At 42.7% G+C, this 24316-nt stretch overlaps 2 protein-coding genes across 9 annotated transcripts in view; one reads left to right on the forward strand and one right to left on the reverse strand.

The window, feature by feature from the left end:
* Nucleotides 1–13527, reverse strand: part of Ift140 (intraflagellar transport 140) — a 97666-nt gene extending 84139 nt beyond the window's left edge. Inside the window, exons 1-4 of one of the 4 annotated variants that reach the window (XM_023560715.2) lie at nucleotides 13438–13527; nucleotides 12802–13313; nucleotides 7653–7830; nucleotides 1011–1232 (exon numbers count right to left, since the gene is read on the reverse strand). In XM_023560715.2, coding sequence (XP_023416483.2) covers nucleotides 1011–1232; nucleotides 7653–7799 — 369 coding nt within the window. In that variant the 5' untranslated portion in view covers nucleotides 7800–7830; nucleotides 12802–13313; nucleotides 13438–13527. Of the gene's footprint in view, nucleotides 1–1010; nucleotides 1233–7652; nucleotides 7831–10834; nucleotides 10871–12801 lie in introns of all 4 variants that reach the window. The other 3 variants (XM_023560716.2, XR_010039784.1, XM_063226270.1) reach the window with 3 other exon arrangements.
* Nucleotides 13528–13762: 235 nt separating this feature from the next.
* Cramp1 (cramped chromatin regulator homolog 1) overlaps nucleotides 13763–24316 on the forward strand; it is a 68481-nt gene continuing 57927 nt past the window's right edge. Inside the window, exons 1-2 of one of the 5 annotated variants that reach the window (XM_013141839.3) lie at nucleotides 13763–14097; nucleotides 15647–15984. In XM_013141839.3, the coding sequence (XP_012997293.1) occupies nucleotides 15648–15984 (337 nt within the window). In that variant the 5' untranslated portion in view covers nucleotides 13763–14097; nucleotide 15647. The other 4 variants (XM_013141836.3, XM_003478451.5, XM_013141838.2 and 1 more) reach the window with 4 other exon arrangements.

Here is a 24316-nt window from a genome sequence, read left to right on the forward strand (position 1 = left end):
CAATGGTCTTGAATTACTCTATTCCAGTAGAGGACTGGCAGCTGCTCCATAGCAGAGAGGTAGGAAAGATCACCAGAGAATTGGGAAGCTGGGGGAAGGCCAATGCCATTAGGTGGGAAATAAACAGCAAAACAGAAGAAAAATCACCCAGAAGAAAAGAAACAAGTTGAGAGAAAAATGGGTTAATGATATGAATGGAAAAGGAAATACAGATGGCTCCTGGAGGTGAAACTCACCAACAATAAGAGAAATAAATTATAGTACCATTGAGATACTACATTTTTAAGCTAAGCTCTAGTATTTGGATATTCTGTTGGTGGGGAAACACATACCGTGTGTTGGGGTGAGTTGTTACCAGCTAATAGAGGGTGACTTGGGAACCATGATGGGGTATATACTAGGTCTAGTTGGCACTATGTATGCAGTTCTCTAAATGGACACCCGTGCAAAATGACAAAAGCACAAGTGCCACTGTCCTGTTAGCAGAAGACTGGAAACCTCTATGTGTTTATCAAAATAGGCTAGTTAAATAAATAAATTATAGTGGAGTCACACAATGAAAAGCCAATTAAAAGGAAAGGAAAAGCTGGGCATGGTAGTTCATGTCTATAATCCCAGCACTGGGGAGCTGAGGCAGGAGGATCACTATGAGTTTGAGGCCAGCCTGGGCTACAAAGTGAGTTCAAGGCTAGCCTAAACATCATAGTGAAATCCTGTCTCAAAAAGACCAAAAAAAAGCAACAGTATCTGAAGCATATGCCCTACCTATAGAAATTAAATTTTCTAGCAAAGTTTACTTTTAAAATTACAAATATACCTTTGTCCTATAATGGGGTCTTAGAATAAAATTTCAATCCTTGATTGAAACACATAACAAAATCTACAGTTATATCAGACCAGAATAGTTGAATTTGAGAATCATACATTTCAAATAATTTGGCTTTAAGATCATTTGTCACATGTATTTGTTAGAGCATGGTGGGGGATGGAGAGACCAAGTATGCACTTACCTTGTCCCCAGATACCAGGCAGTTCCCACTGGTGCTCCAAGTGAGGATGGTGATGTCAGAGATGTGTGTTGGGGGCATGGTGTGCTGCTCCTTGTCCTGCTTATTGAACACTATCACTTCTCCGGTCTCCCAGCCAACAGCAAGTAGCAGCCGCGTCGGATGCCAGCACAAGCAAGTGACCCGGAAGGACCTTTCAATATGAGTTTCAGGTACATGCTCGCCCTAGTGCAGAAAAGAGGAAAAATCCTGTATTACAAATAGTGGCAGCTACTTTAAGCTACTAATACATGGATTTGACTTCAGCAGAAGATCTAAAGAGCTGTTTACTAAAGTAGCTCTTCATTTTTTATAAAAACACACTAACCTTTCCCTTAGCCAAACTATCCCAACAGAAGGTAACCAACATTTAAGAATACACTGATTAACTTACCAAAGAGTATGGCCTCATAGTCACATTTGCTGCTTGACGACTAGCAACCATTTTAATGGGTAAGGCTGTAAAACATAATTTATAAAAACAGGCAGCAGGCCAGTGGGCAGTTTGTTGCTCCAAAGTTCTCAAAGTGAAGGTCAGAAACCCTAGCCCTTTTAGGTATGTGAAAGGCCAAAATTATTTTTGGGATGATAGTAAAGAGTTATTTACACATTTACTCTTATGCTTGACAAATACATATTGGAGTTTTCCAAATGCTTATATGACATGTATGTCATCTTTCTGACAACCAATGGACCATGTATTTGTAAAGTCCTGTATTTTCCAGAATTTTCTAAGAAATCAGATTTGGGGCACAAGCATGTATGCATTCAGATATACTTCACTGACTTGTTTTATAATAGTATGCTTTTAAGTTTTCTAAACTTCATATAAAATTGTTATAATAATTTTGGGATTTATTTATTTTCTTGTCTTTTTGAGACAGGGTCTCATTATGCAGTTTAGGCTGGCCTTGTATGCACTGTAGCCCAGGCTGATCTCAAACTTGAACGATCCTCCTGCCTCAGCCTCCCAAGTGCTGGTATTAGATGTGCGCCACCATGCCCAGTCTTTTTTTTTTTTTTTTAAGACAGAGTCTTGCTATATAATTCACCCACTATATAGTCGAAGCTGGCCTTAAATTATCAGTGATCGTCCTACCTCTGTCTCCCAAATGCTGGGATCATAGGCATGTACCATCACACTCAGTTTATGTCTATACTTTTAAAGAAAATACAATACATATTTTGTGCTGGGGAGGTATAGCCTATAACACAGTTGTAGTTCTTTCTGAGCTTCTTAAAAAGAAGCCCAGGAAAGATTAACATGAGATACAGATGAGCTGGGAAAGTGTATGTATATTTCTTGAGAAATGGGTCATTGAGCCACTATTGTCTAAGGAAATTAATGTATTCATAAAAAGGACAAGGGAGATTCTGCAGTGCAGAAAGAATAACATGTGTAGCACTAGAAAGCTACAGAACATCTTGATAGATCTTGGGGTACCTGCAGCAAGAAGGGAACATGGAATAAGATTCAGGTTGGGCAGGTCTAGGTGTGTGTGTGTGTGGGTGGTTTCCATGTCCACCTAAGGAGCAATCTGAGACAGAGAGGTGGAAGGAAAGAGTGGTGGCTCTACGATTCTGAAAGATGGCCTTGGCTTTTATGGGGGGCATGCAATAGGGGAAGTCAACCAGGACTCAGTTCCTTCAGCAGGGCAATTGTGGTGGTGTCAGGAAAGAAAGGATGAGAGATTAGACAAGAGTCAATAGAGTAAAAAACAGCACATTTTCCAGAGAATCCAGAATTAAAACTAGATTCTGATAATAGATGAAAGAATTTGGTAATAGACAACAAGGCAGCGGAGTAGGAAACAGCAAGTTATTCCTAAGTCCCTAATCCGGGTTTGAGGGACCTCAGGTGTCAACAGGTAACCTTTGTAGGTAGATGGAAGGCAAGGGAAAGATGGGGGATAATTTCAGTTTAATTTTGGAGTCGTGGAGTATAAGATATCTTTGAAATAACCCAGAGATGCAGGAAGGCAGCTGGATTCCAAGTTTGTGTCTCCAGGAGGACTTCTGGGTGGGAAATGTATGTTTGTAAGTCATCCACTGATGGCCACTTGGGAAGCCAAATCACAGGAGGAAGGAGAGAGAGGAGGCTGTTACAAATTCTGAGGAATGCCACAGTTTAGAAAAGCAAAAAGAACCAGCAAAGCCCCCACACTCTCTGGCCTATTTCCTAAAAGACTTCAGAGAAATGTGGAGCTGTGTGGATGATCACCCAGACACTTACGTTACACAGAAATTGCTAATGGTTGTAGCTGCTTAGACAAAGTTAAAGTAGCAACAGAGAAACTGCAGAGTGCTGGGGAGCATGAGAAAGGGAAATTAACTTTTCCTTGTGAATGAATCATGAGGTCGTTGTACACTAAGTGTAGTGATGGTGGTGGTAGATCTGGAAATTTGAGGAGCATAGAGAAAGTGTCTTTATAGGTTCAACTGTGTACCCTAAGAAGATACGTTAAATGGGTAATATGGGTACCTGTGATGTGACCTTTTTTGGAAACAGGATCTTTGCAGATTATGGCAAGCTAAGATATAGTCATTAGATGGGCATTAACAAATAATGACTAATGTCCTTTTAAGAAGAGGAGAAAAGGAGCTGAGGTAATTGAATGTTGAGAGTGCTTACCCAGTATAAAAGTGAGGAACTGGGCTTGACTTCTATTGCTGAAGAAAAAAGGAAAGAGAGAGACAGGAGGAAGAAATGGGGGAAGGAGTAGACAGAAAAAGGTAGCGGAAGGAGGAGGAGGAGGAGAAAAGGAAGAGGAAGAAAAGGAGGAGGAAGACTTAGAAGAAGAAGAGATATGACACAAGGACTAGGATGTTATCTGACATACTAGCAGGAGAAAATGAACTGATATGTCTACAAGCCAAGGAGCACCAGGAATGCTTGCCAGAAAAGAGGCTAAGATAAGGACATGAGACTTCCAGGAGAACATGGCGGACAAATAACAGCACCCACGAAGGCTCTTTGAGATTACCAGCTTAGAATCCAGGAGCGGTGCCGTGTGAGGAGTCCTACGCGAGGGGAGATGTAACCTGCCGATCCAGGAACAAAGTAAGCTGAGAGAAACCAACTGGAAATGCAATCCTGATGCTATAACAGGAACAGATAAAATCTCAGTGCGGAAGCTGGATCCTGCGCCATTGGAAGCCGGGATTTGAATTTCCTGCTGCCGATACTGTGTGCCAATCCGCACGGTAGGGAGAGAGATGCACAAAAGCTCTGAGAGCTGGAATCAGCGAACCAAACAGCGTTGAGAGCGGGACTGGCAGGGAGCCCTGTATCAGCGTGCCGTGAGTGAGAGAAATGGGGACCCTTTCACAGACTAGGAGGCTCCAACAGAGGACATTCTGGGAACGGGCAGACTAGCCGGAAAGGGCCCTGCAGTGACTTTAGTTGCATATTCCCCTCTCAAGCGGGAGTGGTGGGGAGCGGTTGGCCTGGTGATGCCGTGGACTAAGATCCAGTAGGGTAGCCCAAATCAGGTTCCTGCGCCTGGCATTGCACCCTAGCAGTGAAGCATTCAGTAGGTTGACCTGGAGGGGCGGGCCCAGCAGAGGCTACCCAGGTCTGTGTCTCCCTAGTACACTGCAGTGGGTGGGAACACCTAGCTGGCGGATTCAAACAAACTGCAACACACAAAGAGGAAAAAAAAAAAAAAAAAACAACTGAGCCTCCTACATACGCTTGTATGGAAGGAACAAAAACTATGGGAAAAGGGAGCAACAAGAAAGGGTCCTCAGTCCCCAATCCTGAGAACACTGATCCAGGAAGGTAAAAGCAAAAGAGACTGAAGACAGAAAACATGCAATATCCGACACGGCACCTATAGATATAAAGTGGTATCTCCAGAGCCTCATAGACGAGTTCAAAAATGAAGTATTTAATGAAATAAAGCAAGAAATAAGTAGAATAGTTAGAGAAATGCTAAGCACCACCCCCCCAAAAAAAAAAAAAAAAACAAACAGATGGTGGAATGGAAGAACAGAAAAAAAGGGGAGAATTGTTTGATGAAAAAAATAGAGAAAACATAGAATACTTAAAGCAGGTTCACAGAGATTACCAGGAAACTAAAAACTCTATTGAAAACTGGCATAACAGCTTGAAAGAAACTAAGGATAGATTATCAGAACTGGAGGGCAGATTTGTAAGGTGGGAGCATGAAATGAAAAACTTCTTAAAAATAACAAGAAAACAAACACAATAATACAAAGACTAGAAGATGACAAGAGGATCTATAACTTAAGAATTAAGAACATAAAAGAAGTAGGGACTCAAACAAATAAACTACAAAAGCTATTCACAGAAATAATCCAGGAGAATTTCCCTAATTTAGCAAAAGGTAAAGATACTCAGATGTATGAGGCATACAGGACCCCAGCCACCTACCACCCAAACAGAGCTACACCCAGGCATATAATAATCAAAATTCCAGAAATCCAATATAAGAACAGAATATTAAAAGCCATCAGAGACAAGAAACAGATCACTTACAAGGGAACACCCATCAGAATTACAGCAGACTTCTCTGCACAAACCATCAAATCACGAAGAGCGTGGGGGGAAATAATTCAAGCTTTGAAAGATAATAGCCTCCAGCCAAGATTGATATATCCTGCACAACTGTCCCTAGAAATTGATGGAAAAACAAGGTGCTTCCAGGATAAAGAGGAAGTAGGGGAATTTGCAACCACCAATTCAACTCTACATAGATTACTGCAGGATATTCTAAAAATGAAAAATATCAAGATTCCAGAAACAGTGGCAGAGCGGCCACAATGAATGGAGCAGAAAGCGAAATGAAGAGGACAAACTGACAACTAATGACAGAAAAAGAGCTCAACAGAAATGAGGCAGAGAAGGTTGGATGGTAAGAACAGCCATTTTGGAGAAAACAAGACATCATAATATCTAGTGCTGATTTAATATCCTCTTGTTTTGAAGTCCCATCAAGCTTTTGTTCTTCTGTCTCCATTGGTTTTAATGTGTTGTATCTTATTGGATTTTATTATATGTGATAATATAAACAAAAACTTTTATAGACAAGGAGATTATACAAAAATCATTGTTCATTTTCTGTTAGTTGATTCTAAATACCCTGAAATACTCATTCTCTTGAATGGTTTTACATTGTCTTGATATGTTTGATGCTACAGTATCTGAAGTTATACCCAAAGATTTTAAGGAAGAGACAATATGGTAACTACTATTATGTTGAGACTATCTTGTAGTGAAACACTATTTTGCTTAAATGGCTATGTTTTGACCTGCACTGTTTTTTTGTTATGCCCTCTTTTTTATCTCAATCTCCTTTTTATTATCTACTTTTTCATTTTTATCCTTTTAATTAAGGAAAAAATAAATAAAAAATAGCAGGATATATTATAGTAACCCACTTTGATTTCCTATTAACTTGATTTGAAACTCTGTATTGCTCTCACCATCTTGTTTTGACTGATTTTCCTCTATTCTGTTATGCTAGATAGTACCGAGTTTGAAAGTATAGGCAACACCTATGAAGACAATAAGATTCATTATGACGCCCATTCTGGTTGACAATTATCTTCTTTTGAAGTCCTATAATGTCTCCAGTGTTTTGGTTTTATTTTTTACTGTTTTGTTCAATTTTATTATAACTGATGATATAGGCAATTCTTTTTAAGATAACAAGAGGCATTATGGTAACCATTGTTTATCACCTTGTATTTTGTTTTTACATTATGTATTATGTCCATCCTTTTCATTTGACTGATTCTGTCCTGGTATGTCACATTTGGTTTTACTTTCTTCAAAAAAAAAAAAGTAATAAGAACTGTGGGAGTAATAAAACCCAAAATGTGTAATTATCATTGTACAAAAGAAAGGAAAAGAAAGTTCTCTAAAAGATATAACTGCATATATATTTAAGTGTATAAGATAGATAACCATATTACTGAGTTTTGTTGGATTATTGAACAAAATTGTTTGCAGTCTCACTGTTTGAAAGTCCCTTCTAAATGCTTTAATTTTGTAACTTGAACAACTATTTCTAAGATGACAATATGTAATTAACTAGTGATTTCCTACTGTTTATTTTTTCTGAAATTCTGTATAACTTGTACCCTTTTTCTGTTTTTTCTCCTTAAATAAAATTAAAAAAAAAAAGATAAGGGCATGATACATATTTCCGAGAGATTGTCTCTGTCAGCACCTTGACCGTACACTTCTAGCTGTAAGAGAATAAATTCCTATTGCTTAAATCATCCAGTTTGTGGTTGTTACAGTAGCTACAGGAAACTACTACAGTTCAAATGATCAAACTGAAGAGTCAAAGAAGGAGGCAATATGACAAGGGGTCAGAATCCTCAAATGACATGAGGGCTCATGGACATGGACTGTGAAATATGCCTTAAGCATTTCTAGATATGTCCCCAAGTCTTAATGGCAGGAGCAAAAGAACTGGCCACATATTAGGGTTTCTATAATATTGGAAATCTGGATCCAGTGGGAATTAGTGAGGAAAAATCCAGAGCAGAGCTAATTTTACCCCTGCTCCAAGAACAAAAGAAAACCAAGAGCCAGAAACCAGCAGAGTCAGAATCATTACTTCTAGTACTCACTTGTTCCAGATAGATATCCACATTGCCTCCTGAGGCTGCACTCATGGAGGCGACTGCCAGGAATGGGTGAACAGTGTGCCAACTGATGTGGAAGGGAGGCCCAACAGAATTTGGTGCTTTGATTCGGTGGTCAAAATAGAGAGCCATGATGAAACAAAGAACTGGTTAGGGCTGAAATCTGCAAAAGAAAAAAAAAAAATCAACCAAAACAACTCTATATAAAATTATGAAAGGATAACCAACTTATAATTACAAGAGTTTTGGCACCTTAAACATGCTCCTTTGGACTGATGCTGGTAACATTACTGAGAGAGCTAATGGGAAAAATATATAAAATTAGAAGAAAAGAAATGGACCTAGGGCCAGGGGTTTAGCTCAGTGGCGTAAGTACCTGCTTGGCAAACGTAAGGCTGTGAGTTCAATCCCCAGCACACACACAAAAGAAATGGACCTGCAATGATCAGGGGCCTGATGAAAGCTCATTTCATAAAAAAGAAGGAAAATGAAAGCAAACAAGCAAGCAAGCTAGCCCTGAAAGTCCAGACTATTCACACAATTCTCTACCATTTTTATTCTAGTCATCGTAAGGGTAACTTTTATTTTGATAGCTGCTTTTTAAGGAAAAATTTCTAACAACGTAAAAGCAAACTGCCCTACAAGAGAATATATGCACAGTAAAAAATAGTAGTCTATTTCAAAAAAGGGGATTACAAGTCAAGAATATCTCTTAGATTTGACTTCCAGGTGGTAGAGATCAGAGAAATTCCTGCATTGAGAAGAGAGAACACAAAACTACTGCACTTGTGGAGAAGATGGACATGTGTTACAAGAATTTAATTAACCAACTTGATGTCTTTCCTTTTTCCTTTCAGACTTGGAAGTGACACACATTAATCCTTTTCAGGAGGGTAGGGCAGTGAATGAAATGACAATCTGACTACTGTCCACCTTTTCATACCTATGCCAGTTGCTGGGGGCTAAATGGTCTGTGAGCTGGTTTGTCATCATTTAGAATTATTCACCCATTACAACAGCGACTATCAGCAACAAAGTCACACAAAACAAAACTAATCCCTCCCCCAATGTATTGGTGAGAATGTAGATAAACTGAAATCCTTGTGCACTGCTGATGGGAATAGAAAATGGTGAAGCTGCTGTGAAAAATAATCTATGAGTTGTTCAAAATATTAGAAACAGAATTATCATATGATTAAATCCATTTCTGAGTATATACCCAAAGAATTGAAAGCAGGGACTTAAATTACACATACATATATACATCCCCATACCCCCATGTTCAGATAACATTGTTTACAATATTTAAGAGCTAGAAATGGATAAACACAATGCAATGTATTCCATATCAAGAAATATTATTCAGTCACAAAAAGGAAGGAAATTCTGGTACATGCTGAAGGATGCCTTGAAGACATTAAGCCAGGTGATATATAACTGTGACAACAAAGGACAAATACTGTATGATTCACTAATAAAAGTCAACCAGTACAGTCAAAAATCACAAACAGAAAGTAGTATGTTGGATGCCAAGAAATGAGAGGAGGGCAAATGGATAAAGAATTTGAGATTATGAGGAAGTTCTGGAGATAAATGTGGTGATAGTTGCACAGAACTATCAATGTGCGTAATCCCACTGAACTGCACCATATTGGTGAAGATAGTTAAAATGATCAACTTTCGAACGATTAGAATGATAAACTTGTTTACCCCTTCAGTGCTGGGGAACAAATTCAGGACAAGTGGACAAGTGGGCAAGTGGGCAAGTGCTTTACCATTGAGCTACACTCCCAGTGTAAAACAGTAAACTTTATTTATATGTATATTTTTCTTTTGTTTTGTATAGGCTGGCCTTTAATTCCTATGATCCTCCTGCTTCTGCCTCCTGAGTGCTGCGATTACAGATGTGCATCACCACCCCTGGTTTTACGTTATGTGCATTTAATCACATTAAGAATTACTCAAAAAATTAAAAACCTGTTTATAAACTATATATACATATACATATACATATCTCAAGTGAGTAGGAACTGGAGTATGCTGTTTGCTTTTAGCAATCAATAGTGGAAGGAAAGGACACTAAGAAAGAGCTTAGTTTCCATGTGGAGGAAGAAATATTCTTTGACAGGAAGTTAGAGGTAACACAGATACTAGTAAATGGTCACAAATCAAAAGTGGCCCATAAAAGTAGTAAGAACTGTGGGAGTGATAAAACCCAAAATGTGTAATTGTCATTGTACAAAAGAGAGGAAAAGAAAGTGCTCTAAAGGACATAACTGCATGTATATTTAAGTGTATAAGATAGATAACCATATTACTGAGTTTTGTTGGATCATTGAACAGAACTGTTTGCGGTCTCACTGTTTGAATGTCTACTTTATATGCTTTAATTTTGTAACTTGAACAACTATTTCTAAGATGACAATATGTAATCTATTAACTAGTGATTTCCTACTGTTTATGTTTTCTGAAATTCTGTATAACTTGTACCCTTTTTGTTTTTTTTTCTTTTTCTCCTTAAATAAAACTTAAAAAAAAAATATGGCCCTTTTCCTAGGAATATTTGCCCTAAATATTTAAGAAACTCACAAACTTAATTTATTTTTTTTGTCTTTTTCCTTTTTATCAGTACCAGGGATGGAATTCACGACTGCCTGCTTTCAAGGCAGGCGCTTATGCCACTGAGCTAAATCCCCAGCCCCTATTTTATTTTTTGACACAGAGTCTTGCTTTGTAGCTCAGGTTGGTCTCAAATTTGTGGTCCTGTCACAGCCTCTGGGAGTATTGGAATTACAGGTATATGTCACCACATTCAATTTAAAGTCACGAGTTTTGAAGTTATGATTTCATTTCTATCAAAAGCACAAATCCAAATTTCCTGGTAAGGTGGCCAGATATGATCTCTAAATTATCACTGGTCAGGGCCAGACCTGCTTCCTTGAGTAATGTCCTTATAAGGAAATTTTCAATTAAAAATGAAAATATGCCAGATCAAAACCTGGGTGATTTAAAATAGCAATTAAAACCTTATAGTATCAGTTTTAATGTGTTATAACCATTCACTGGTTCAAATTCCAGGCTACAAACAATTTATATTTAACAAGATTTCTCTAAAAAATAAGCAATATAAGGGGCTGGGGATTTAGCTCAGCAGCATAAGCACCTACCTTGCAAGCAGGCGGTCATGAGTTCGATGCCCGGTACTGATAAAAAGACAAAAAAAAAAAAAAAAAAAAAAAGCAATATGCTAGTTTGACTGTAATGACTTAGGACACAAAATTAAACCAGATTTTCCATTTTTAATCTTCAGTATCACTTTTTAAGAACTGAATACTTTTTTTGAGACAGGGTCTCACTGTGTAGGTCAGGATGGCCTCAAACTCACAGTGATCCTTCGGCCTCAGCTTCCAGAGTGATAGGATTACAGGCATGCACCACCATATCCGGCCAACTATGAATATTTATGTTGTTGTTGTTTTGAGACAGGGTTTCTCTATGTGTTCTGGCTGGCCTTAAATTCACTTTGTAGCCCAGGCAGGTTTTGAACTCGAAAAGATCCTCTGGCCTCCCAAATGCTGAGATTACAGGCATGTGTCACCACACCCAGCTTATGAGAAGAGATCTTAAAGTATTTTCATTCTTGCCTGTGGCTGTGCTACAGCCCCTTGTCTCCATACCAGTATTATTTGTTTGTTTTGAGATAAGAGATTTGCTTCCCAAGGTTCATCTTGGAAGTCCGGGGCTCAAGTGATCCTCTTGCCTGAACCTTTTGTGTGCGTGCCTGGCTTCATGGATTGTTTTGACTCATCATATTATCTGTCCCAAAGTGGAGATACTGGAGCACTGCAGCCCCAAAGAACAGTGCCTCTACACAGAATAGGTCTCAAAGCTGGGCAATGCAGAACAGAGCTGTAACTCCAGCTACTGAGGAGACTAAGACAGAAAGGATTCCTTGAAGCCAAGAGTTCTGAGGCAACAGACTGGACAACATAGCAAGATGCTGCTGAAACAAAACAAAACCACCCCAATGTGGGAATCCCAGATGAAAATATTTAGGAAGAAAGAAGAATTCTCTCTGTCTCTCTCTCTCTCTTTTCTCTCTTCTTTTTATGAGATATTTGGTATGTAGTCCTGCCTTGGCCTCTGGAGAGGCAGTTTTATGCTTCGCTTCCCAGGGGAGGCATATTCTTCACACTTTATTACTTTTAAGAAGAGAGTTACAGGACAGTGCTGAATGAGCCATTTTAGTTTTATACAATGTATAATTATCCATTATTCTTTTTACCTGCATCTTAACAAGTTTTACCTATGTATTATCTGTATAATAAAAAGTTACCGAATTACAACCAAGAAAGCAGCTAACAGATACGACTGGCAATCTATTAATGGCCTCAGTTCAGAAATGATTATATTTCCGAACAACCTCCTAGGATTAAGACATAAAACTGACAAATGCATAACTTTGAAGAAAAGGAAAAACATTTCACTTTTCTAACACATTGACTCCCCTCACCTAAAAGTGTCCAACGTCTTCAAGGCCTAAAGTCCTCCATTAACTTTTGAGAAAATTTCTTAAGCTCATTCAGCAAAGGGAACACGGTATTAAAGCTTTAAGAAGCGTTAAGCCTTGGTGACAGCCTAAGAACATAAGGATGGACTTCATCGAGGACTTTCAGAGGCGATTTCCAGTGACCAGCCAACAAAGTCTCACTTTCCAAGCCAGTGCAAGCTCACTGGCTGGATCTAGTGGACATGACTGAAAAGTCATGTATAGTGGCTGGTACACTGCTGTCTACTCTGGCTCACGGTATCCTTTAAGCAACCCACGTATGACAGGCAAAGCACAGGATGTTTTATTGTTGTTGTCTTCTAGATCTTGTGGGTAGCTCTGCAACTCCTACTCCACTACATCCACTCAGAGGGACTCGCACCACAAACAGGTGTCAGTCTGGACCTTGCAGCTGTGTCCGGTGGTGACAGGCCTGTGCCAAGGGCGCCCCTCCGTGTTTACAGGGCCGAGAGGGGAGGGAGGGTGGGACCTGGCAGATCTACCCCGCCCTCGCCCAGTCCAAACGCCGCAGGGCTCTTCAGCATTCCCCAAGCCTCCCAGCCCTCTCTCCGGGAAGACACTCACCACCGCCGGGCAGTAGCGCAGTCCCTGTTGCCGAGACAACGCCGCGCAGAAAGTCGGGAACAGCCGAAGGGCGGCGACGCACAGCCGAGGCTACCCGAAGCTCCGGGCTTCGGAAAGAGCCGAGGGCCGTCGGCACTGCTCGGCTCACCTCCTGGCCGCAGCCCGGTCCAGAGAGAGCTGCTGGGCTGGAGAGCAGCCGGGCAAAGGAGAGTTCTCGCTGGGTGCTGGGGACAATTGTGGTCCAGGACTGGCAGCGTCTCTCGACTTGTCTCCCTTAACTCCTCGTGGGACAGCGGCCGTTATCTTGAGACTACCTCCTGCGTTGTCTCAAGGAGAAGGCACGACTGAGCGCTTTCCTGACGTCAAGAGGAGTCGGCGGGGGTAGGCCTTCGAGGCAGGCTTTAGGGCCGGCCGGTCCAGCCTGAAAATTGCCTTTCCGTCAGCAGACAGCACTGTGCAGCTCTTGAAAGGCGGACTAACAAGAGTCGCGAACCTCATGTGCATGTGGGACCCTGTTTTAGAAACATTACAGTTTCAGAAACACACCATCACCAGGATGAGGAAAAGTGACCACTGGCTACATTAGCTGGGGTATGTTTCTATTCAGTTGTACTCCCATACGAACTTGTCCCCCACCTGGGTTTGTGCGCGATTCCAGAAGCGGCGCTGAGGCGGCGTTTTCTTCTCACGCATCCGTCAACAAGGACGCAGCCAATCACAGCGCTCCTACTGACTCTATTGGCTATCGGTTCACCAATCCAAAGAGACGCACGGATCGCACGGACGCGAGGCCGACGTCACAACACGCCTTGCGACGCAAGCCCGCCTCCGAACCGGTGCGTGCGAGCACGCGCGGCAACCTCTGGCCAATGGCAGCGCCGCTGGGGGGGCGCGTTCTAAGGCTAGCTCAGGCGTGCTCGCTCCCGCGAGTGACGCCTGTCCCGCCCCGTCCCGCCCCGGCGTCGACTCCGTGTCCCCAGCGGCCGCCGTAGCCGGAACTGTGTTGAGAGCGGCGGGCTGGGGCTCCAAAGAGGAGCGGCGGCAGCAGCGGCGCCCGCAGTCCCGCGAGCCCCGCGCCGGCCTGCGGAACGGACCTGCCGGGCGAACGTCACTTGGCGACCGCGTCTCACGCCCTAACACCCGCCCGGCGGCGCAGCTTCGTGCAGGCGGCACTGCCTGACCCGGCCGGTTCTGCCGGCGCCTGTAGGGACCCGGGGATCCGGGGAGCCAGGCAGCTGCGAAGCGTGGATGAAAAAGGTGACGCCAGGCTGACTGATAGACGCAGGGTGCGCGGAGGTTGGTTCCGTGGGCGGGCACACAGCAATCAGTCTTTTCGGGAGTTGTAAGCTCGCCACCCGAGACAGGACAAAGGGTGTGGGGCCAGATCGAGACCCGCTGAGCCGGCGCCTCCCACCGTCAGGAAGTGACGGGGCTCGGTGCTGACTCCTGCCCAGGTCCCTGCCGCAGGGAATGGCCGGGCGCCATGGTCCCAGCGTATGTCGAGCATACTTTGTTGTGTCTGGGGGCTCTGCGTAGCTGTTGGGGTAGAATTGGCCCTGAGGGTGTACTTTACTACTCAGAAGCCACCGAGAGGCCTTGGACGACCTACGGCTTGAGCTGGGGATATGGAAATGGCTTGATAGGTGAGGAGTGAGAAGTCCTGTGCCTACAGAGGCCATTGGTGTGGTTGTGTGTTGGAATAGTTATGTTCTGTGGCCGCGCTTTATGAAACCAGCGTGGTGTTCCAACAGAGAAAAACTGCACACCATTTTGTGGCCTGCACATCAATCTTGATGTTCCTTTGGGTTTTGCCCACGTTCACGGTTTTCTGAGTGGTCTTTGACAGTGCTGCTGCTTTTAGGCGTCAGTGTTGTGCCTTCCCTTTTTCTTTTTAGTGGGAACGTTCCTCTTCCCAAGGTGTGGTAAACTTAATGTCCAAAGCCTATGAGAAATGGAATGTTTCTCAGTTTTTGCACTGTTCTGTCTGTGCTGGAAATGTCGGCATGTACCTGATTCTTAAGTTTATTTTGGGTGGCCATGCCCTCTGGGCTGCCAACGTTTTTGGCCAATGCATTTAATGGGACAGCGGGTAGCCGTTAATGCAACAGTTTTATTAATTGTTACCAAGAGCGTTTACACAATTTACTTTTTTCCACTGTTGCTATTGGACCAGGACAAAACTGTGCTGTCACTTTCCTGGTGTCTCCAACCTGTTTCACGCTACGACCTCCTTTGTTGCACTGGTGTTTGGCCAGCAAATCCCCGCAACGGCGTTAATACCTCTCTGGGGCAAAGACTCCCGGTAACGGTGCCTCTCACTGCAGGGCAGCCCTGGGGCAGGCAGCGCCCTGGCTATGGGTGGTGAAGACCTCGCGCAGGCTAGCGGGCGCGCCCTGGTCCTATGGGTGGGCCGGGCTTGGAGCGCCGTTGCTGGGCAGGTGCGCGGCTGGAGGCTCTTGTGTTGGGCGAAACCAGGCAGCGGAGGAAGGCCGGGAATTGGAAAAGGCACAAGCCAGGCCCTGAGCTAGGCCCAGTGGAGTGAGTGATGGGGGCGGTGAGACCCCATGGGACCAAGATTGGGCCTGGCCGGTTAGCCCGGGTTGGCGGGCCTGGGCAAGGAGCGTCCCGGCCGCGAGGCAGGGTGGACCAAGGTGCAGGCAGTTGCGGGTGGTCTGGGTCCGGTGTGGAGTGGGCCGAGGCAGGAGGGTTCTAGTCCAGCGCGGTGCGGGCCTGGCGGGCAGGCAGGCGGGCGGCGCTGGAACAAACAACGGCCGCCATGTTGAGGCCCGGCGGTAAACTTCTGCCTGGTGCCGCCTCACCGCCCCTCGCCCTCTCTCTGCTGCAGGATGACAGTGAAGTTGGGGGACACCGGCAGCGGGGAGGAAGGGCTTAAGAAACTGGGCAAGAGATCAGCCGATGAGGAGTCCCTGGAAGGAGAGGGGGCCGGCGGCACAGACGCGGCCGAGGACGGCAGTGGCACAAAGAGGGACGAACCGACCTCTCGGGCCGAGGGCGCCCCCGCAGCCCCCGGAGGGCCACAAGCGCCATCCCCACCACAGGGCAGCCCCCAGGACCAGCACCACTTTCTCAGGTCCAGCGTGCGGCCACAGAGCAAGAGGCCCAGAAAGGACGTGTCCTGCGTGGTGGGCAGTGGCCCCAGTAGCTCTGGACCTCGAGTAAAAGGTAGGTGATTTAGTTGCCCAAATGTGGCCCACTGCAGGGAGCCCCCTTTCTCCCAGCCCACCTACCCACCTGCCAGTGGTGGGATTCCTTTATTATACTTTGGAGGAGCATGTGTCTCCCCTTTCCTCCCAGAAGCTTGTTAACTTTTATACTATGCGAAGGGGTGGTGAGTACCTTTTGGGCAAGTGAAACATTTCCAAAGAACTATTGACCATTTTCTTTGGTGTTTGAAAATGCAAACAGTAGTTGAGAAATGGGAAAAGAAAAACTGTGTGCTGTATCTCCTTTCCAGATGCCAAGTGGTGGGAATGCAACAAAGAAACTGGCTTTTCACACTCATTGGGGGAAGACTGATAAGATGCCCAAAGTGAATGATGCCAGGGCTGATTTTGGCTTATTGTCTTCTTCTCAAGTGTACCTGGCTTGAAAATATGAATGGTAAAGAGATGGTACCCTTAAGACATTGAGTTGAGGTTTAGTCAGTACTGCAGAAAGGATTTTCCCTTGGTTGGTAGATGGTGAAAAGAACTGTGGTCTGGTATCAACCAGCAATACTCTGTGGGCTTTGTCCTTGGGTTCTGATGGTGTTGAGACTATTACTGCCTCACTGGGGCCCTTACTGAAGTAGTAAAGCAAATGTCCTTTTTGTTCTCCATGTGCTCATACTTCCTTCTTGTTTGCTTTTATCTATGTATATTTCAGCATTGTACTTTTTCTTACCTTTGCAGGTGATTGGCCTAACATTCTTGTTTCAGACAAAGTTTGCAACATTTTTATACATATCAAACATAACAAGACTTTCCAGTGAACTTTGCATGAAAAAAATGACTTTCAGTTCTTTTAGAAATATTAGTTTAAATTTATTAAATGGTCCTGGTAGGTTTTTTTTTGTTGTTGTTGTTTTTTTTTTTTTTTTTTTTTTTTTTTTTTTTTTGCGGTACCAGGGATTGAACTCAGGACCTTGTGCTTGCCAGGCAGGCGCTTATGCCTCTGAGCTAAATCCCCTGCCCTGTTTATGTATTTTTGAGACAGGGTCTCACAATGTAGTTTAGGTTGGTTTTGAACTCACTATGTTATCCAGGTTAGCCTTGAACTCAAGGCAACCCTTATGCTTTAGCTTTCCAAATGCTGGGATTACAGATGTGTGTCTCATGCCTGACTGTTTTTAAAAGAAAATATTTTAAGAGCTAACAGAGAACCAGTTTTGTAGCTCTGCTCCACGTATGTCCCATTAAATTTATTTCTCCTGCCTCATTCTCAACTGAAGAGGGCCAGCCTCTGGACTTACGGTGCTACTAATTAATAAATTTTGTTTAAGTATATGTAAACATAAGTATAAGGAAATGCATGTTTCAGAAATTGAAACTTGCTGGGACTACATAGCAAGACTCTATCTCAAAAAAAAAAAAGAAACAATATTTGCTCATGCAAATTATTTTGCATGCAAGTTAATTTTGGTGTGAAAATTGCTCATTGGTTAGGAAAACATTAGTTAGCTTTACTGGCCTTGGTTATTTTCTAAAAAGTACCTTTTCACTGCTAGTTACAGGTGGGCCCAAGTTCTCTAGGTATGTGTTTTGCTTTTGAAAGCTTTTTGGGGCCTTTGTTAGTTGTTGCTACTTTCAGAAGTTCTGGGCTTGGAGTCTCATTGGCATCTATAGTCCCATTTCCCTGGCCCACTGACCTCACTCTACTCATTTGACCTTGCAAATTTGTTTTTTTTTTTTTTTCAGTGAGATGTTTCCAACTATGAAAAAGGAAGAGTAGCAGGTGTTGTGCACTCTTGAAGTATGGCTGCTGGGATGGAATGAAGTGTACTTGTACAGGACTCCCTGTGTGTAAAGTGAAGGACTGAAACCTTAGTGTCTAGATGGATTGGTGCAATACAGCAATGCAGTGATGAGGAGAGGTTTGCTCTTGTTCTTGGAGTTGAGTGGTTCACCCCAGAGAGGCTTGCTAGTTAACCTTTTGCTTGACTCATTGGTGCTTCTGTTTCAGGTTTTTTTCCCCAGTGTGTGACTTAGAGCAGAGATTAACTTAATTCTGTTTTTATATTAGCAAATGAAAAATTTATTAGAAGTTGTGTTTCTTGGGATTTTTTCATTTTGCTATTTTAGTGAGCAAATACTTCTTAAGTTAGTAACAAATCTTAAGTTGTCACCATGCTTATAAGAGTGGGAAATATATCTCCTTTGCATTCAGAACTTCTCAACCAGTGTCAGTATTAAGTTTTGTGCTAAGGTCTCCTTTTGGTTGTTCTTAGTTCACAAGTTCCTTAAACTGTACAAATTTTCACCATGCCCTAAATGTGCCACATCAAGCTTCAGGGAGTTCATTGCTTGGTTACCATTTTCATCAGCCATTAAATGGCCAGGTATAAAAGTGTCCTTCATGCACACTGTCCAGCCAACCTTTGGAAAACGTTCTTTGGAGAAACATTTCCTTAAGGACTGGAAATCTCCACCTAGGGTAGTGACCAGGGGTCGACAGGAAATGAGCAATACTTGGATTTTTAACTTTTTCACATGGAAAAAAATGTAACTTCCATGTATGCAAGGAAAGGTCACAGTTAAGCAGTTGGCAGCTTTGGTTGCTTACTTCCTGTCCTGCCAATTTCAGTCCTAATGAGCATTTGGAATAAAGGACTTGTGGAGAAGATGAAGGTTCCCCTTGTTGAGCTTTCTTCACACAACTCTGGTTTCTTTTTCTAGGTCTGTAAGAATAAGGTTTTCCATTGACTTCAATGAAAAACTTTTTTTTTTTTTTTTTTTGGTAGCTTGATTCTAGATATTTTCTGAATTGATAAAGTGACTGTAGTTAAGACTTAGTGTCAGTATGCCAGGCATTTTTACATCCTTATAACTGCTTTTGAATGGAGAAGAAAGTAAAAGTTTGTGTTTAAATTTCATGCTCAACCTAAACAGGGTAAGCTGCAAACCAGAAGTCAGTTGATCAGTTTGATTCTTCTAACAATCCTACACTGCCAAAGGATGCATTTGAGATCAAGCTTGAAATTTCAGAGACTGTAACTTAGAATTTCAAAGCCCAAGAACCTTGGTCCAGAGCTGGAAGTTCTTTGGCTTCCCTCCTGGTCTGGCTGACCATGGGCAAACTGATCTCTTTTTTCAGAGCCTTAATTTCTTTGCCTATAAGTAGTGATAAGTAGGATATGAGCTTCTGTGTAATATTTGGCTTTGTAGCATCTACTTTTTTTTTTTTTTTTTTTTTTTTTTTTGGTACTGGGAATCACACTCAGAACCTTGTACTTGCCAGGCAGGCATTTGTGCTGCTGAACTATGTCCCTCGCTGCTTCTACATGTTTGTAAAAGATACTCTTCAGTCAGTTTTGGGAACACTGGTACTATACTGAAAAGAGGTTTGCATCAGGAGTCAGGGGATCTGGCTTTTATCCTAGAACTGCCACATAGCTGGTTCACTTGTGTGGCAAAGGGAAAGTTGTTAAATATGCCTGAACTCTAGGTTATTTATTTTTAAAATGAGTCAGGAAATCTTATCGCTGAGAGCTGCACTTACCTTAACATTCAAGGATTAATGGTACAGGAGCCTTGGATTCCATGTGTTCTTAAGACAACATCCCAGAAGGTAGATTTGCTAAAATGTTTTGATGTGTGACAGGCAGTCTGCCTACCCTTGGCCCAGGCAAGGAGGCTGCCCTCCTCTGTCCAGATGGGTGATTGTACATGGCTTCTCCTTCTTTTCCAACGCTTGCTTTTATTGGCTCTTTATCAGGTGCTTGTGCGAGGCGGGGCTGGCTGGGGAGGTACTAAAGTACATGCAGCTTTGTCCTTTGAAGGAAAGACCTATCAAATCGCAGGATCACTATAGATCATCACGAGAGCATTGTGATTCCTCTGCCCAGTTTAATCTGGTAAATGATGTTTACTGAATTTAGACATAGTGAGGTCCCAGTAGAGTCTGCTATGGCCTTACTCCTGGGCAGTGACACCAAGCTGGGATGAAAGCTCTCAGATCTGTATCAGAAAGGGAATGAAGAAATGGGGACTCTGCCTTACTCATATTTACTCCTTGTGATGCTGAGGACTTTAGAGGACATAGCCACTGAAGCATATGATCCTGTTCTAGGACACAGACCACCTGTGTTCAGGCTACTTCCCCAGGTGATCATGATGTCACTGCGCAGAATGAAGAGGAAAATATCTGTATAAAAACTTTTTGATAAATTATGAAGCTCAAAATAATAAAAGTTGCATTTGCTTACATTTATTAATTTGAAAACTTAGCTAATTTTCAAATACAATTTTTTAAAAGTTAAAATGAATGCAGTTTCTATGGTGGCTTACTGTGACTGTGGAATTGTCTTTTGGCAATGAAGTATACTTTAGGATTCTAATTTTTGTTTCATTTTGGGTCGTATAGAGACATAAACAATAAATGATTTCTATAGTAAAGCCATAAACTGAAATTTAGTGTTGTCCTATATAGTGGTACATAGAAGCATTTTGTCATATCGGGGAACCACAGTGTTTCTAGCACTAAAGAACTGTGAAAGATATCAAGGGAAGAAACCAAGTTCCTAAGAGCTTTTGGTTTCAAAGAGATAACAAAGCTTTCCTGTAGAAAACAATCAGAATATTTTCATAATACTACATAGGTGTTTTTAGACAAATATTTTAGCTGTGTTTTTCTTAAATATTTGGTGAGTTGGGAGGATCTTCGAGGGAGGCTGGTCTTGGTCTGAACTTGTCAGAGGATGCTGAGCCTTGCAGGTGCCAAGGACAGGAGGTCCAATGGAAAGAAGTCATTCTCATTGAGACAATGTGAATGGCCCTGGAATGAGAACCTGGGACTCTGGGTTCTCTTCAGACAATGGGGAGAACGTCTTTTAGGCACACTGGAGAATATGAATAGCATCTCCAAGGACAAGTTGATCAGTGAACATTGGGAGGGATCCGTGTTCATTTACTGAGCACCTGCCATGGGAAACAAGCAGCAGTGCTGTGAGTGAATGACAGTGGAGTTGGGCCAGTGGCGGGCGTTTACATTCTTGCATTAGGAAAACTTTGGGATTGGCTTGCTTGAAGCCTTCTCCCTGATAGGGATTCCCATAGTCATGCCTGGGGCTCTGAAAGCAGAGCTGCTGCAATTGGCTGACATGAATGTTTTGCATAAGACAAGGCATCTAGCCCTAGGGAAACCTTCTCAAAGGTTTGCCCCTGTGCCTTGACCCTGGTTTGTGTAAACTAAAGTGTCCTTGTTAATCCTTAGTGGTTTTTATTATCCTTGAACTCTGTGAAAGACACTTCCCTGTACCAAATTGGGGAGCAAGTGAGCCTATAGGCACTTCTATCACAGAGTGAACTAAGGGAATGGGAGACTTCTGGGTCACTGTGACAGTCACTGCATTCCTTGCACTTAGTTGGCCTTCTGTTCTGGATTGTACTGTTCCTTGCCCTTGTGAGAAAGTTTACAAGACGCAGAAAGGAAACCCAAGTGCAATGAGTTAATCTTATAAAATATGGTAGATTATAATGATGTTCTCTATATCTTACCTAAATTAAGTGACAAAATTTTTAAATTTTGTTATAATTTTTAAGAGGTAGAATACCAGCTGGGCACAGTGGGGGCATCCCCTAATTCTAGCACTGTGTCAGGCTAAGGCAGGAGAATTTCAAATTTGAGCTCAGTCTGACATTTAGTAGCTTAGTAAGCCCTTGTCTCAAAATTTTAAAAAAGGTCTGGTGATGTATCTCTCAATGTGCAAGGCCTGGGTTTATGTGACCAAAAAGAAAAGAAAAGAAAAGAAAAAGCAAATTCAGAGTCGAATCTCTTTGTCATTCATTATCCATGTGGAATTGGATGGTCTTTGGTTTTTGTCTGTTTTGTTTTTACTTTTTTTGTTTGTTTTTACTTTTTTGAGAACTACTTGCTATGTATTTCAGGCTGCCCTTGAACTCACTATGTAGCTGCGGCTGGCCTTGAACTTGCAGCAATCTTCCTGCTTCAACCTCCTGAATGTAGGATTACATGTGTGTACCACTATATCTATCAGGATGAGTCATTTAACCTCTTGATTTTTCTTAACTTTTGCAAATAGAGGGAGGGACCTCAAGATCATGTCTCCTATACTCTGAAAGCTTGAATCCTGTAGCCTTGTGTGTAATGAAGCAGCAGCCACCATGATGTATTGTCCCAGGAAGAACAGGGTAGCACATGCAGCCCAATGTGGAAGGTGTGTGGAATGAGATATAGGGAAACCTGGGCTTCTAGTGTGAGGACTGGACTCAGGTTTGGTTCTTGCTGTGTGGATGACTTTGTGGCTTTCATGGTTCATCAGTTTTAATTTCTCTGTTTCTAAAATGGAACTGTATTTATGCATTGTGAGGATGAGATGAAATTGTACAGTTGAATGTGTTTTGAAAATGCTGCTGAACTATGCATTCTGTTATTCCAAGGCCTGCTGGATACTGAAGAGATTGTGTAGCTTTGTGAACAAGCTACTTCATCTGTGCCATTTGGAAGCTGGGATGATTTTGTCTTTCTAAGGTGGTTTGAGGGCATAGATGATGTGTGCTAAATGTACAGAAGAGGCCAGGTGGTCTTCCTTATCTGGAAGTGGGGCAGGAGGATTGCCAGTGAGTAAAGCAGTCTAGACTATGTGACTGCATCTCTCAGATGTGAGCTTTAGTTGGATAATGGTGTGGGATACCAGAGAGGAAGCTGCTAGAATTGATGGGAGAAACTGACCGGGGAGAAGCACAGTGGCAATGGGGCAACTGGAAGACTATGGTTCCAGTGTTGGCCAGGAAGGAAGTAGGGGTTCAGTGGTAAAGGCCTCGAGTCCCAGAGACCTGAGATGTTCTTTGGAGCTGGTGAAAGGCAGAAGGAGCCCAGGGGACTACTACAGCCAGGGACCCAGGAACCTTTTTATTTATCTTGCCTGGTCCCTAAGTTGTCCTTGGGTATCTGCTGGGTGAGGCTGGTGGTAAGCTTGGGCATGGGAGAGTAAGACACTGTCCTTGCTCTCACAGGGATTGTTGTTGGGGAGCCTGTTCTGGTATACCATTTCTTGAGTGTTGACTTCTCATCATGCAAACTATTTTTAAACATCTTGTGGTCTCAGAAACATAGTCACCCATAGAATGTTTTTCTTGGCCCTTTGCTTCTTGTTGAGCTTTTTGCACACACACACACACCCCTACCTACCTACACTCCAACTCCAGAGAAAACCACCTTGCTCACCCGGTCTTGTTCAAAATTGTCTTATCTCCTGTATTTCTACGTCTCTCATTCTCTTTGATTGCTTCTTCCTCTTTTCCTTTAATTACCACCCTCTGTTTATCCTTTGGATTTTCTGAACTAAGAGTTGTCTCTTCCAGGTGATTTGTCCTACTCTCCCAGAGTGTCTGTGGCCCCATTTCTCATTTCTGTTCTGTTTGAGCTAAGCAAGAAAGCTACATTCTCATCTGAAATTTTGAGGTGAACTGGATGTCACATTCCTTTTCTTTTTTAAAGCTTGGAATTCTGTTGTACTTTAATAAAGCTTTTGAGATGTAGGATTATAGACACTAAATGTTAGGAATGGTTACTTGTAGTGATTTGCTTTCTTATTTGAATGTTCATATTGCTTTGGTTTCCTCTACTGAGGACTCTCACACCACTTTTAGAACATGAGAGGGAGTGGCTGAGCACCTTGCAGCTACTACAGTGCGTAGGAAAGTGGCTTGTATTCACAGGAGTGGCTTGCTGTTCAGAGCCTTATCAGAGTCACTTCACTTGGTACAGCTTAGCTTCATGCCCATCAGTGTGATTTGTCTCATTCTCCATCTCTGAGATCTTGTCCCATTCAGGAAAACTTCTGTACTGTTTTTCTTTGCTGTTCACCCTTTTTATCTTGCTGTGATCCAGGTAAAATTCATAAAATTTAAGAAGGTTTCTGTGTTGTGGGATTTTAGAAAACTAGAGTTCTGTTAATTTGAGGCATGCCTAATGGCAGCATGAGGTGGCAGAAGTTAACCTGAGTAGTAATGGAAGGGTTGGTTGGCAAGCTGTTGTTGGGAAAAGAGTTCGGTAAGTGCTTTTTGAGAGACTAGAAATGGCTTTGAAAACTTCCAATGTGGGTGGTACAGGAGGACAGGCATATTTTCCTCAAATGGTCACCTGTGAGGGATCATGGGGTACCATGTCTTACATTTGAGAAATGTTTTAAGTGGTACTTGTGACTTGCTCTCTTTGGGAAGGGCACTTGCTGCCTTTCATGGTGAAAGCATCTTGGGAATTGCCGTGTTCCTCAGCATTGATTTGGTGAGGAACGAGCAATATCAGAGGTTGTGTCCAGAACTTCTTTGGCCTA

This window comes from Cavia porcellus, unplaced genomic scaffold (genome assembly GCF_034190915.1).
Source record: "Cavia porcellus strain 051 isolate PalLab524CR breed Dunkin Hartley unplaced genomic scaffold, mCavPor4.1 scaffold_16, whole genome shotgun sequence".
In the NCBI taxonomy this organism is placed as follows: Eukaryota; Metazoa; Chordata; class Mammalia; order Rodentia; family Caviidae; genus Cavia; species Cavia porcellus.